Here is a 15247-nt window from a genome sequence, read left to right on the forward strand (position 1 = left end):
TCAGCTGTGTGCCATAAGCCCCACCTCACCCCAGGCCTTGCTCAGCTGTGTGCCATAAGCCCCACCTCACCCCAGGCCTTGCTCAGCTGTGTGCCGTGACCCTGCTCTCCTGCTCGGCTCTATGCCATAAACAGGCTGAGTTTGCGGATGAGGGGGATGCCTGTGGAAATGAGGGGAAAGACTCTAAAATAATAATAATGCTAAGAAATAACTTATTTAGTTGACGTTTATTTCAGAAAAAAACCCTTAAAATAAAAACTATCAAATCAAAGTCTCTCAATTTAGTTCCCAATAATAAACCACAAAATGGCTCAAGTTTCTGACAAGCTTTTCTTTCTAAAAATCCAGATGTTTCAAATTGAGTGTCAACAAATTAATCTGGCATTTCAAATTTTACTTAGTAAGAATTATCATTCTATAAAATGGACTGAAATTACTGATAATTGATGTAAGACCTCTAGCTTTTCTTACTGTTTCCTAACTTACTCCACAAGTAAAGTAGAGAATATTTTTTTACATTCTTTGTTCATATCCTTGTATCTAAAGACTTTACTCGAGGGATGGACAAAGCACTGTCCTTTCTGCCCTGGTTCCCAGGCATTCATACATTACATTTGTCTTGTGGATCCGACTGACCGTTAGCAGATGTTTAGACCCCGTGTGTCCCCTAGGGGGTGCTATTGTCCCGACTATTTTCAGTCTCAAGTTCTGCCAAGAGAAACCATCAAGGAAGTATAAAGCAAGGACATTTACCAAAGTGAGGCAGAGTTTATAAAACAGAGTAAACTTGACTGTGAAGGAGAGGACCGTTGAGGGACAAGAGGCCCCAGGCCACACTCCTCCTGGCCGTCATAGAGACCTGACCCTGAAGTGACCCTAACCAGCAATCCAGGCTGAGGGAAATGTTCTGTTGGGGATTTGCCGAGTTCAGAAGAGACAGTGGACAAGGTAATGCCACTGTGGTCAGAGGTCATACTTTTAACCATGATTGAAGTTAAGGGATCAATCACCACAGCGGGTGACAGAAAACCTCCATCATCATGTTCTCAGCCTGAAGCCTCCTTCCCTCCGGGGGCTGCTCCTACTGGGGGCAGCTAAACCTGAGGTGCCTGCTCAGAGCACTGCTCCTAGGTGCGGTGGAAGAGGAAGTTTATTGTAGCGATGAGGGAGAATACAGGCAGGGGCAGAGACAGAGACGTCGGGAGAGTCCAGAGTGAATGTAGCCAGACTGAGCTGGGCCATGTGAGGAGATGAGGGGACAGGAGCCACAGACAGAGATGGGTGACCTGGGCCAAGGGACTGGCCAGTAGGGTAATGGACAGACCAAAAGGGCCAGGTAACCAAAATGGCTGGATTATATAAGAAAGGGCAATTGGGGAAAAGGCAACCTAGTCTGGGCTGGAGAAGCTTAAGGTAGGGGCCAGGGTATGCCAGCCATACCCTGTAACTGGTAGGAACTGAGGAATGATGGGGAAAGCTGGCAGCCAGCTCCACTTTGAAATGTTAAATAGGCACCCCAACCATTTGTTCAGGGTTTGAGTCTTAACAGCTAGTACATAGCTCTTAATGTAAACTGACTGAATTCCCTGTAAATTTACACATAATTAAGACAGATGTGCAAATGAAACTTTCATTGGCATATTGTCAATTATCCTTTATAAATGTTTTATTTTTGTATTTGTGACAGTTACACACCCGTGTGCACACACACACACACACACACTGAACAGACAGTCTACCATCTGTAGGGTGTGGAGCAGAACTGACCTAGGGCCCTGCGCTTGCTTTGCTGCAGGCTCCATAATCCTCATGCACATCTCAGAGCCTTGCCTCTGTCTATGAGATGCGCCAGCAGCGAGCATGCGCGCGCAGCACCCCTCCTAACTGCCTTCCCCCGAAATCCTGTAGCCTTGGACCCCTGTGGCAGGGCTGATTGGAAAAGTTGGACCACAGTCACCACACAGCAGTAACGGCTCTACACCTCCAACTTTTCAAAAGGAAAAGAAATCCAGCAAACTGTTCAAATCAAAACAACAATCTGTTTGAGGCCCAGCGGGGTCGCTTCAAGAGGTACAGGTAGTTCTGGAAAAGACTTGAAGAGCGAGCAAGGGAGGGAGATGGGGACAAAGTTGTCCTATTCCAGAGAGGAGCTCAGCCTTTAACAACGAAATGGAGGGCTTGGAGGCAATTAGGGAGAACACAAAGACTCCAGCGAGTGAAAAGCCCGAGGGAGCATAACAAGAAATGAACTGGAGGAGCTGCGGGGAGGGTAGGTCTGTTATGTCTGTACCTCTGTGTCTGTGCTGGCCAGAGTCACTGAAGTTGCTTTCCTGAGGAAGAAGAGTAGGGTGATTCTGGCTGTGAGGAAGACCCCGCTTTAGGAATTATATGTGGACCTCCAGTGGGTTTGTCTGGTGACCTATATTTCTAAATGTCCACTCTCTGGGAACGACTTCACCTAGTCTTCTGTTCCCAAATCCATCATTCCTCGTTTCAAATCTAGTCTTACACACCCCGTCACCTTGGCTAGCCTCAAGGGTAACGCAATATGAGAAGAGGCATTCCAGGGCTGCTTAGCTGTTTGCCCTAGTCCCAGAGAAAGACACTCTGGCTCCAGGAACAACCTTTACCTCCTTTTCAGGTAGGATTTTCCCAAGCTCCACAGCTGTCTGGAATCACCCAGGGATCTTAAACAGCACTGTTGTCTGTCCACATCCACGCTTGATCTCAGAGCCCACGCGCTAGGATTCCTACGCTCTCCCTGGCTGGTTCGCCCATGAGAGAACCGCTGCTCAAGCTGATATGCTTCTAAATAAATTTCCTGAGGCTTTATTTCACCAGTTTGCCAAGGGAAATGGGAGAGGAAGCCAAGCTAAGTAGAGTGGAGCTAGAAGGTTGGTCGTTGGGCTAAGGGTGAAAAAGCGGAAGAGACTGCCCCAGTCCCCAAACCTAAATGGCAATATTTCCGAGACACTTTTAAGGCAATAACCAATTGAAAAAGTGAATAGAACACTGAAGACATAGCGGAAATGTGTCAAATTGGCTCGAATTAGGCTGGCCAGAGCTCGACAGACCACAACATAGCAAATCAAAGCCAAACTGTGATGGCATCACTGGAGCAATGCATCTGAGTCACAACAGACCATGGGGTCCTAGTCCAGGTCTTTATTTAGTGGGTGCTGGTGGAGTAAAAGCATGAGTATTTCTAGCAAGTTCTGAGCTCTGTGGTTGCTGCTGCTGCTGAAGGAATCCGGCCAGGAAACCTCAGTCCACGAGGAGCCTGACACTTCCGCCCACAGCTGCTCAAGGCTGTGTGGATGTGGTCTGCCTTAGCCTTCTTCAAAGTGCTGTCAGATCAGACTGAATGAAACAAGGAAACCTCAGGCCAAAACTAAGGGATTGGCTAGAACCAGAACATTATTGAAATATTTGGAATTATGAACTGTTTTTATCTCCTTGTGACCCTTTTAGTATTTAAAGAACTGGGCTTCGAGGATACTATTATATTTGGTAAAATGATACAAAGACTCAAACGAATCAGTAGAACAGCTTGGTGGGTTTTAGCTCGTGGGAAAAGCTCTACCAGGGGTTATAAATATTAAAATATTTGTGGTATGGTGGTTGTAGATAACTTTGCTGAGATAGCGGGAAGTCGAGTAAAATATATGCCTTCTTCTAATTCCTTCATCTTCTCAGATCAATAGACTAGAAAACTAGTGAATAAAAACACAGTTCAATAATAGTTGATGAGTATTTGGTTAATCCTAGGATGGATGCAATCCAGCAAAGCGTAAAGGTGTGGGAAAGAGGACTTTGGTTTTAATGGGCGCTGCCGAGCCTGATCGGTGGCTCAGGTGGCTCAGGCAAGACGCTAGCAGGCAGCCAGAGGACAGCAGCTGGTGGTTTCTCTCTGTGCTGGTTGCTGCCTTGTAGGTATTCAGAAGCCTGCAGGGCGACCATGCTAAAAGCTGCCAGGCAGAGATCAGCCTCTCCTTTGTTGCTGTTTAGAGATTTGGGGAATTGGTTTTGTTTTGTTTTGTTTGGGTTTGGTTTTTATTTTTTTGTACAGTAACTTATAGAAATAAGACCAAAATCACAGGAAAGCAGAAAAAAATGGTATGTTTTCCCTAAAGCATGCTTAGTCAAAACCTTCTGGACCCTGGATTTTCATACTCACTACTCAGAGAAATTTTAAATGACTTCCCAGCTTTCTGGGGTTCTTTATCTACGTGTCTCAAACTTTAACCCAAGAAACTTTCCATTATTTTGCTCCTCCACAGTAATAGACTGCTACATGGACATTTTCTCCTCTTCATTTCCACAGGGGGAAAAATGTAGCTGTACCAAAATACGGATTTCTATTTAGTAGGGAAAAACTCAAGACTGTTCTTTAAAAAAAAAAAATAGGAAAAGCTTCAGCCATTCTTTTAAAGGAGCAATCGAAGCAGTAGAAGCAGTGGCCGCATTTGGATACTGAGAATTGAACCTGGGACTCGCATGCACTGAGCACACGTTCTTGCTGGGCTACACCTCCCTCAGCCATTCCAGCTGATACGCGTTCACAGACTCACTTGCTGATGACGAGCGTTTCCTCCCCGCTGATCCAGACCCTCACGAGCTCTCCGTAGGTCTTATTGTAGTAGTTGCAGGCACTTCCAATCCCCATCCACAGGAACCTACCGTGGGAAATGAGGGGACCAATTCCCAGACAGTAGCCAGGACCTACAACAACAAGTCGTGAGACAATAGTGAATAATCTCCAAAATTGTTGTTCTTTCATATCAAACAACTTTCTTTTAATTTTTACATCTTCTGGTCTATATATGAGTCACTCAATGTGGTTTAAAACAAAACCAAGTATACCACAAGGCTCTCTACCTCTTCACACGTGAAAAGCCCATGGCTTCACACTTGCTTCTCTTGACCTGTCATTTCGGCTCCATGCTGATTTCTGAGAGTCACAAATGAAAATCGGTTCATCTGCATGGCAATAAACATAGGAACTGCGAGAGGAACCAAGCTGATGGACTCCTGCCGCTCTCGTCTGAAAGCTCTCAGTTGACAGAATGCCTCCATCAGAGCTGAGCCTGGCTTCCCTTCATGTGAAGGTCTGCAAGGATGATGTCCAATCCCAGAACATCTGCTGCCTTTAAGGCTCAGCTTATAAAAAGGTGTCTTAAGAAAAAAAAATCTCATGAGGTAATGCAAACCTGAGAACTCATTTTTACAATGAAGGACTCATTATCTACGCTATAGCTCGTGGAGCAGGGTCTGGTTTCAGCCTTAGCTCTTAGCCTTGCTCACATGGACAACGGTAGGAGATAGCATTATTCATAGCGTGATCTGGGCGGGGGGGGGGTGCGAGGGGGAGGTAGGAACTCTGTGGTTCATGTCACGAAATGAACTTGTAGCTTGAATTCATTCTGCTAGATTTTTAGGTAAGCATGCAAAGTAATAGGTTTCATTGTATTCCCAACATTTTTACAGACATGTGCCATTATACTTTGTTGACTTTTTTGAGACAAGGTTAAATGATTTAGCTCAAGGTGTCCTTGAACATCAAGATTCTCCTGCCTCAGTTTCCCAACTGTTGAGATTCCAATCAAACCCGGTAGAGTTTATTTTACTAGTGGTTGGTAAAAAGTTAGATAAAAATAATTCAGTACTTAAAAACTGTCATGTAAAGTAATTTTCCTAAATCTTTTTTAAAATTCCATGTTGTCAGTGAAATTATTATAAAGCCTAACATGTCTAGTTGCATGAGCCAACAAGAGTTATGTGATAATCTAGATGTACAAACTTTCAGCTGAATTATCACAGCTGGAAGTTTACTCTCAAATTAGGCAAACAGTGTTTGAGTTCCTATTAACAGAATTATCAGCCTCTTCTCCCTTTTTGGAAGATAAGATCTTTTAAACAAAAGATCAACAGAACCAAAAGTTTTCTTTCCTTTTCTTTTTCTTTTCTTTTTTTCTTTTTTTATTTTATTGAGCTCGACATTTTTCTCTGCTCCCCTCCCTTCCTCACCCCTCCTTTTTAACCTTTTCCCATGGGCTCCCAATTTACTCAGGAGATCTTGTCTTTTTCTACTTCTTATGTAGATTAGATCCATGTATGTCTCTTTTAGGGTTCTTCATTGTTGTCTAGGTTCTCTGGGATTGTGGTTTGTGGGTTGGTTTTCTTTGCCTTATGTTTAAAAACCACTTGTGAGTGAGTCCATGTGATAACTGTGAACCAAAGGTTTTCAGGCTTCTAACTCTCCTAGCGCTCCATTATATCATGACTGACAGTCTATTAAAATAACTACCTTATGTTTTTTTCAAATATGTAAACAAGCAGATTTGATTGAATATATATTTCTTCGAAATATCAGATACATCAACTTTTAATCTATTAAAAATGTGTTGTAAACAAAATACCATTTAGTAATTTAATACAACACAGATGCTCAGTAAATGTCTTCAAATAAACAAGGTACATGCATATAATATAAAGCATGAACTTCGGAACGTTGTCCTTGACACACACATATTTATCAGACTTGAAGGGACACCACTTCCTGTAGGAATCTTTACTCCCCAACTCTTGCAGTCTCCTCCCCTCCATATCAGCCCATCTTGGCCACTTTCCAGGTCAGAACCCACAACTATGCTCTTTGCACATCCCTTGCCTCCAAGCGCCAGGTCTAGACAGACTTCTCAGCAGGCATAAAGGGAGCAGCTTACACCTGAGTCCCCGAGCCATCACACAGTGAATCAAATCACTCCTCCTCGAGTCCACTGTCACCAACATCACCTGACAGAGCAGGAAGCTGCCTTAACTGAAACTTATTAATGGGGGCTTTTAACCACGACACCTTTTGAATTCCCTTAGGCTTTTGAGGACCCAGAGGTACCCTAAAACTTGTGACTCCAAGAGCCCAGAGAGCAATGACAGAAAGCGCTGGGGGAACGGCCACATTCCTATGCCTGACAGGAGCCAGCGAATCCTGGGCTATGCCCCTGAAGGAGAACTGACCAGACCTCTTATTTCCAAAACAAAGCATGAACGTAGGTGGGAACACACAGCCAAGACTAGGGACTCCTGGTCCTCTGCAGGGGCTTCTATTTTCCTTCTACGTGGGCATCAGCAAGTCATTTTCCTCCTCCGGAATTTAATTAACCCTTTATTTTGTTTGGACTTTCTGGCTTCTCTTACTGTCATAACATGTTGCCTGGCAACACAGCATCTCTCAGGGGGCTGTCCCTTTCTGTCACATGGAGGAGTTGGACTTATCTCTGCAGCTCTCAACCTCCGTTGTTCAAGAAATACCGCCAAGTAAGGTTTTAGAGTATCAACCCAGAGGCCCTACCTCAGACAGAGCTGAGGATCACTGTACTGTCCAGGTGGTTGCCACTGGTGACAGACAGTACCATATCCCTGGCCCAGAAGCGGTAGGCACAAATAAGTGCCACCTAGCTTCTGACTTAGGCCTGGGGGCTGTCAGTTCTCACTCTACTTCTTCTCAAAGTGCATATTTTAGCTGCTTGTGTTGGTGCATGACTTTAATCCCATCACCCAGGAAGCAGAGGCTGGCAGATCTCTTTGAATTCAACATGGACGTGGTCTACATTATATAACCAGCTCCAGGCCAGAGAGATAGCCAGAGCTACATAGTGGGAACACATTTAAGGTCATTGCAATTTAAACACTCTGGGAAAGGGCTTGATGATCGGCTAGCAAACTCCCACCTTCCAGGTTGTTCTTATACTAAAATTAGAGAGTGTGGGGCTTCCTTGACAGACAGAGTGTCGCCCTCTCTTCTGTTTGCAAGATGCTCTTATAAGGCAGGTGGCTTGGACTTTAGCACCTGAGCCTACGACAAGGAAGAGAAGGAAAAAAGTATTCTATTGCACCCCACCCTCAATCTCAACTTCAACTACTCATTTACCCTGATCAAGGGGCTGACCAGAGGAAAGGAAATCCGGGGCAAGGGTATCCAAGCCAAAACCATGGAAGAGTTGCCTTCAGCTCCTAGACCTCCTCCCCCAAAGGTGACCCCACCAGGGAGAAGAGAACAAACTCAACTCAGTGCTCAGTTAAATTAGAAACTAAAGGAACCTAAAGTGCAAGGCTGGATCTGAGAGGCTGGCAAGTATCTGGAAAGCTTCAAAAAGAATCCAGACACAGCATTGTGCGCCTGCTCTCCCCCACCCAGCTGCCACTTTCAATTGCCCTGCGCAGAGCTCTGGCGTGTTTGTGAATGGGCAGTTACTATGGCATTGAAGCAAGCCTTGTTGGATAGCTTATGGGGTTAGAAACTAGCAATAACCATGAGGCATTCACACCTGAATTTAGAGACATTATCTGGAATTTCTGTTTATTCTGAATTTTAATCTGATAATTGATCATTTCATCAGCAGTGGCAAAATGCTTCACTGGGATGATCAGAACAATTATGTCAGTCTCTACTTTTGATTGACACACAGACCATCTTGGCAACTCCATCAGGATGTGATGCTCCCAGAGAATGGTGGCAGCCCCTACTCTTCTCCCACTACACAGCTCCCATTCAACCCTTATGGTGACACCACTGTCCCTGTCACCATGCTGCCAATAAGAGAACGTGACGAATAAGATTAAGAGAAAGAAGAAATGCAAGGAAGGGAGAAGGTGTGGTTGAGGCAAAGTAGAAGGGAGAAGACAGAAGGGAGGGCGGCCCAGAGACACTTCCACCCGCAGAGCAGACTGGAATGAATTTGAATCTGTTTCTTTTTTTTTTTTTTATTTCTTCTTTCTTTTGTTAATAAAAATCTCAAGCATTTTACCTTGCTCTACTCCATCTCAAGCTTGCCTCTTAGGTACTGTCTGTGCCAAAGCAGTATGCAGCCTGGGAGCATCCACACAGCTTGTGATGCGCTCGCCTGCTGCGTGCAGAGTATCCATTTAGTGCTCCCTTGCTGGCGCAGCTGTGTCTCCAGAAACCTTCCAACGTTTGCTCTTTGTCTTGTTACAAAAATATTTTTGCTGCTGTGGACCAAAAAACCCACTGGAACATTCTCCTTATGTATAGAACTAAAGCAGAAGCTCACCTGGTATGGAAGATGTGCTCTCACAGTTCCATATCAAGAAGAGGAGGCCCATGATCAGCAGCAGGGGCATGGCGCTGACCGGCATAGCTTCCGGGACCATGTTGGTGACATTATAGTGCATGGGGTTCAGCATTTCCAGGAACATCTTGTGATAACTGGCCTCAGAAGAACAAAATTCAAAGCTCTATAGGAATGAAGCAGGAGTGAGGTTAGAAAACAAATCAACCAGCTTGGCTCTGGCTCCTGCCTCTTCGAAGGGTGTCGGAATGGAGGGCTGGGCCCTTTGTTTTATAGCGATTGGACACTTAGACAAGACAGATTTGTGGTTACAAGTCAAAACAAGGATGACCTTGGTAGACGCAGGTTCTGTTCAACAGTTGGTCTGACAGAACCTTATCATCCTGCCCTTGAGTGGGTAGAGTGACGTGCAAGCTCACTTGAGAGTCGACTCCAGAGGAACACACACTGTTACTTCAACAGTAGCTTCTCCTGAGGCAATTCTCTTGCTTTACAGCAAATACAATTAATAAAACAAATCAAGCGCAGATAAAGGCTCCAACCACTGAGTCTAACAACCTGAGTTCAGCCTCCAGGACTCACATGCATGCGTATATACATGTATACACACACATACACACTCACAAAATGTAAATATATAAATATAAAAATAAAGAGTTAAAATTAAAGCAACACAAGCAATGTCCCAATTCCTTTCCTTGATCAAAATCACTTCTCCAGATCGTACATTTCTACAGAAAGAATGCATTTCTTGGACAGCATCAAAGTGTTCCAGGAGTCTTCACTGGGGTGTCTGTGAGATTCAAGATGTGTTACACTTGACAGTCTCTTATTGGTGGCTTTAATGGGGATCTGGAACTAGAACCCCAGATTGGTTAAACAATGTTCCTGGGGTCATCACGAGAGATGGGGTGGGGTGGGGTGGGGGATAGGAAAGGGAGAATAAAGAGAGGAGAAACAGAAAGAATGGGATGGAGAAAGACAATAGCCAGAGCAGCAAGCTCCAGCAGCAGGCTCGGGTGCCACTCAGTCATCCGGGCCCAACAATGGGCTGTGTTCTGTGCAGGATAACGCAATGCCTTTTCCCAGCCTAGCTGATTTTCAACAACAGTGCACCTGGTCTTTCGGCCATGTTTCATCAGCTCGGCTCATGGGGAGGAATTGAGGAATGGCGGTAGTTCCAGAAGTCAAGTTGAAGAAGCTTGTATCATTATCATCAAATCTATTTTCCAGTAGCAGAAGACACACTCCAAGCTTTGCCCTTATGTAGAAAGTGGCAGAAGTTTAAGGGACTTGCTAAGACTGGGTGGGTTTTACCTCACACTGGAACTCTATATTCACAAAAGTGAATTGAATGTCAGGGTTTCCACCGTGTAATAGCCCTGACTGTCCTGGAACTCATTCTGTAGGCCAGGCTGACCTTAAACTCACAGAGATCCCCCTGCCTCTGCTTCCCAAGTGCTGGGATTAAAGGTGTGCTACACTACCACCTGACTTCACACATACTTTTTAAAATAAGATTTTACTTCTATGTGTGTGTGTTTGCATGTGTGTACACACACAAGTGTGCAGGTGCTTGAGGAGGCCAGAAGAGGTCACCGGGAGCTGTGGAGCTAGAGGTACAAGCATTTGTGCGTTGCCTGATCCAGACGCTAGGAACTGAACATAGGCATTATGCAAGTAGCCAACACTCTCAGCCCCTGAGGGGCCTCGGAAGCCCTCACATGTGCTCTCAAGAGGAGAAAGGCCATAGCTTGAAGTGGGAGTGCATATATCAATCTGTTGATTTCATTGGTTAAGTAATAAACAAACTGCTTGGCCTGATAGGTTAAAACATAGTGGAAGGAGTAAACAGAACGGAAGACTGGGAGAAAGAAGCTGAGTCAGTGAGTCGCCATGGTTCTCCCACTCCAGACAGACGCAGGTTAAGATCATTCCTGGTAAGCCAGCTCTTGGGCTACATAGATTATTAGAAATGGGCTAGTCCAGGTGCGAGAGTTAGCCGAGAAAAGGCTAGATATAATGGGCCAAGCGGTGTTTAAAAGAATACAGTTTCCGTGTAATTATTTCAGGGCATAAGCTAGAGCTAGCCATGTGGGCGGCCAGGTGTTGGGGACACAGCCCCGCCGCTCTTATTACAACAATAGCTTTCTTCAGATGTGATAATATTTCCCCCTTGATTTATACAAAACCTTTGATTTCTAGCAACTATAGAAATTTCAGAATTGAACTCCTTCATCTCGTTATCATTCTGTTAACTCATTCTATTACTCTACCATTTAAATAATAATGAGCAGGACACTGAAAAACGCTTGGCAAGTGTTGAGTCACTTAATCATTACAGTTTTCCAATTGATCTAAGAGGAGATGGAAGAATCAGCAGCTGCTATTGGCTATTTCCTTTGTTAAGAGGAGATGGAAGAATCAGCAGCTGCTATTGGCTATTTCCTTTGTTAATGAGTAGCTACTTTGAACGGGTTGAGGGTTTTTATTTTGCAGAGAAAAAGATGCTCAATAGGAAAAGAGAACACGCTCAGCAGGAAGAGGCACTTACAGCTAAGTCTGACAACCTGCGTTTGAGCCCTGGACCCCACATGGTAGAAGGAGAGAACCAACTCTCACATTGTCCTCTGATCTCCATAATGGCACTGAAGCACAATGGTGCACACACACACACACACACACACACACACACACACACACACAGAGAGAGACACATTAAAAATTAACAAGTTAAACGTATAGCACATTCCTATGCAAACAAAATGAGAAGGCTTTTAAAAATTAACCAATTAAAGGATGGAAGTGAAGGAAGAAAGCAATGATCAAATATTTTTGATAATTTTTTTTTTCTAAAAAGAAGAAAGATTCAAGTTATAAGCTCAGGCTGGCTTGAACCTTGCATTCGCCTGACAGTCCTGGGCTTATGAGACTGCACCACCAGGCCCAGCTTAAGAACCTTGCTTGGGCCTGGCAATGCTCACACACCTCAAACCCCAGCTCTCAAGAGGCAGAGGCAGGTGAGTCTCTGTGTTTGAGGCCAGCCTGGTCTACAGAGTACCAGGATAGCTGGGCCTACACAGAAAAACCCTGTCTCAAAGCAAACACACACACACTCAAAAAAAAAAAAAAAAAGAAAAGAAAAGAAAAAGAGAAAAAAGAAGACAAAGAGAAATCACTTTAAGATATGAACTGTTTTGACACAGAAAGACAATTATCACATGTACTCACTCATAGGTGGTTTTTAAACATAAAGCAAAGAAAGCCAACCTACAAACCACAATCCCAGAGAGCTTAGACAACAACAAGGACACTAAGAGAGACTTACGTAGATCTCATCTACATGGGAAGTAGAAAGCAGAAAAAGACAAGATCTCCTGAGTAAATTGGGAGCATGGAGACCTTGGGGGAGGGCTGAAGGAGAGAGGGGAGAGGCAGGGAGGGGAGCAGAGAAAAATGTAGACCTCAATAAATATCAAAATAAATAAATGAATCTTTAAAAAAATATATGAACTGTTTTAAATTATTATGTGTGGAAATATTTATTATTTGCTTTTCTATAGAAGCATAAGTAGTGATAAGAGTGATGTTTTGGCAGGAAAATTTAAAGGTCATAGAAAAATAACAAATATTCTCTAGAGCTTCAGGATTGTTTGCACAATTTCCAATTACATGGCCACATTTACAGTAGCCAACTGCCACTCAAAGTGGAGGCTGCACATGTCTATATTCAAATGGGCTAAAAAATGCTGGCTTCTCAAAAGGATGTCAGACCCCTCTGGGAGAATAAGAATTTTTATAACACTTCCAGCTTTTGTAAGGCAGAGCCGGGATTGGCACCCATGTGGTCTTCTCCAATGCCCATGTTTTTATTTGAGCCATGCTGTTGTCTGCTATGGCAGCCTTGGGGAATTTACAATAGGACCCTTTCCTGTCTTTTATAGGGCAGGTTATTTAGAATGAGCCCTTTTACGGATCAAGCTTTTCTGATGTCTGGATGACACAGGTGGTCAGTTCCTCTGAAATTCCTGTCTCCCTAATCTTTGGTTTTTTGTTTGGTGGAACACTCCGATGGGCTACATAGATGGGTTGAGCAGAATCTTTTGAATAGCAGTGCAGGACTGTTGAAAAGCCCTGGAAGTTCAAAGAGGCAGCTTCAAGTCCCCTGCCAGTAACACCATGCCCTTACCCAAAAGGGCATAGGTGTAGTTACTTCCTGTGCATTGGAAGGCAGACAGGAGGCTCAAGTTCAGTGTGTTCAGAATGAAGCTCGAGACATAAGATTCCTCTCCAGCATGGCAGAAGTGAAAACGGCTGCTGGCGGGAAGGAGGGTCTCTTCACTGGAGCTGCCTGCAAGTTGCTCAGAGCGCTCCTGGTGTGTCCCGTCTGTGGGTCATCACCCATGCTGGGGTGGGCCTTTTTGTGAAGCACCTGCCTCTGACTCACCTATGTTCATGTAACATCAATAAACTCATTGTCTCACTAGGCTAGATTTGGGAGGAACCATATTTTTAATCTGTTGTCAATGACCTATCAGGGGTAAATACATGTTTATTCACATTTAGAAAAGCCACACAACACACACACACACACACACACACACAACTTCTGAGTGCATGGTGCCTTCAAGAGCAGCATTACTGCCCGAGTCTCCACTTACTTTCTGAGGGCCATCGCCTCAGGTCCTTCTATTGCTATCTTTAGGTAGTCTTTACCTATTATGGCACCCCAGGTTTGGGCCCGCCTGATACAGGGCTCTGGACACTGGATCTCTCCAGGCCTACTTCTGTGCTATGTGTAGCTTCGGGTGTCCTAGCTAATGCCTGCACCTAATGCCCTTCCAAACCTCAGGGTAAGGAAATGTCAAGCCTCTATGGAAAGTCCTCAGTTTGCCAAAAACCTCTGGTGTCCTGGCAACCTTGGGGTTAAGACACTGCCCTAAGTCCCATAGTGCCAGAGGGGATCCCCAGATACCCTGGCTAAAGCCTCTGCAGGGATGAGTTGCAAGTCTGGTCAGACCTTACTTTATCCTACCTTTCAGCTGACAGTGGTCTGTCCACCAGGGAGACTATCTGGTCGTTCTGAGATGAGTACGAGGCTGCCCTCTTTCTCATTCTCTCCAGTACTCTCGGGCTCCCTCTTTTATGTCCCTCATTCCTGAAGAAACATCACCTCGCCACGTTGGTTCCCCTAGTGCACCCCTTCTTCGGACTCTTCCCAAGGAAAGACTTGTAAGGTCACCACTAGAAGCGAGACAGATGGTACCTTGGCTCCCTGGAGTTGATAGGGTCTTAGGAACATTTAAAAACTTATTGGTTTGTGAAGAAGGTGACTTCTAGTGGGGGCAGTCTTTTGGCTGGAGAACATTCTGTCCTAGGAAGTAAAGAAACTGTGGAGTGATAGACAGGGTAGACATGGGCAGGAAAGCTTGATGGTGCTAAGAAAGAACCATTAGTTAAAACAAAACAAACCGCGCAGAGAAAGCAAGGGACCCAGAGCTCCAAAAGAGGGGGGCTGTGTGGGGCGCACTGGGCCAGACCCATTCTTATAGACTGTAATGAAGCTGCTGGGATTTGAGAGGCTCACAAATGTGAAATGGGAAGAAGTGAAGAGGGTTGTCAGAATTCCTTCCCCGGGGAAGAAGGAAACATCTATTCCCTCCTGTGAAGGTCCTGAAGACAACTGAGGTGTGATCCCACCACAGCCCACTCTGGAGAGCCAGCGAGCTGATTAGGGGCGCTTACAGAGATATGGGTGAGAGATTGAGGTCAGGAGCAGGTGACCCTCCACACCATGCATGCTCTTAACTCCCCCATAGGCACATAGACATAGATTAAATCCTCTCCCTAGTCCTCCCCACTTCTAGTCTTCACATGCAATTAGGGAAGAACTGCATACAACTGGTTAGCAGGAATGCCTGGATACTCAAGCGAGGGTCCCATAGCCCTCCCACGCCTCCAGTAGACAGGTCCAAAAACAGCGGCAGTTCGGCTTGAAGGATTGTCCTCCACATCAAAGGACAATAGAAAATCATTAAGATCACAGTTTCAGAAAGTTTAAGACACTCTGGGTGCAGTAGGAAGAATACTATGGAGAGAGAGGGTATGGACATTGAAGAGACAGCTGGTCATCTTCCACAGTTCTGTAGGAAGGAGAC

General features: G+C 44.9%; 1 protein-coding gene across 1 annotated transcript in view; it reads right to left on the bottom strand.

Annotated features, from left to right (window-relative positions):
• The window catches only part of LOC101983205 (aromatase), a 54082-nt gene that overhangs the window by 13045 nt on the left and 25790 nt on the right, over positions 1–15247 (bottom strand). The window contains exons 2-3 of the mRNA XM_005347365.3: positions 9072–9255; positions 4572–4722 (exon numbers count right to left, since the gene is read on the bottom strand). Coding sequence (XP_005347422.1) covers positions 4572–4722; positions 9072–9216 — 296 coding nt within the window. The 5' untranslated portion in view covers positions 9217–9255. The remainder of the gene's footprint in view (positions 1–4571; positions 4723–9071; positions 9256–15247) is intronic.

This window comes from Microtus ochrogaster, chromosome 5 (assembly GCF_000317375.1).
Source record: "Microtus ochrogaster isolate Prairie Vole_2 chromosome 5, MicOch1.0, whole genome shotgun sequence".
Taxonomy (NCBI): Eukaryota; Metazoa; Chordata; class Mammalia; order Rodentia; family Cricetidae; genus Microtus; species Microtus ochrogaster.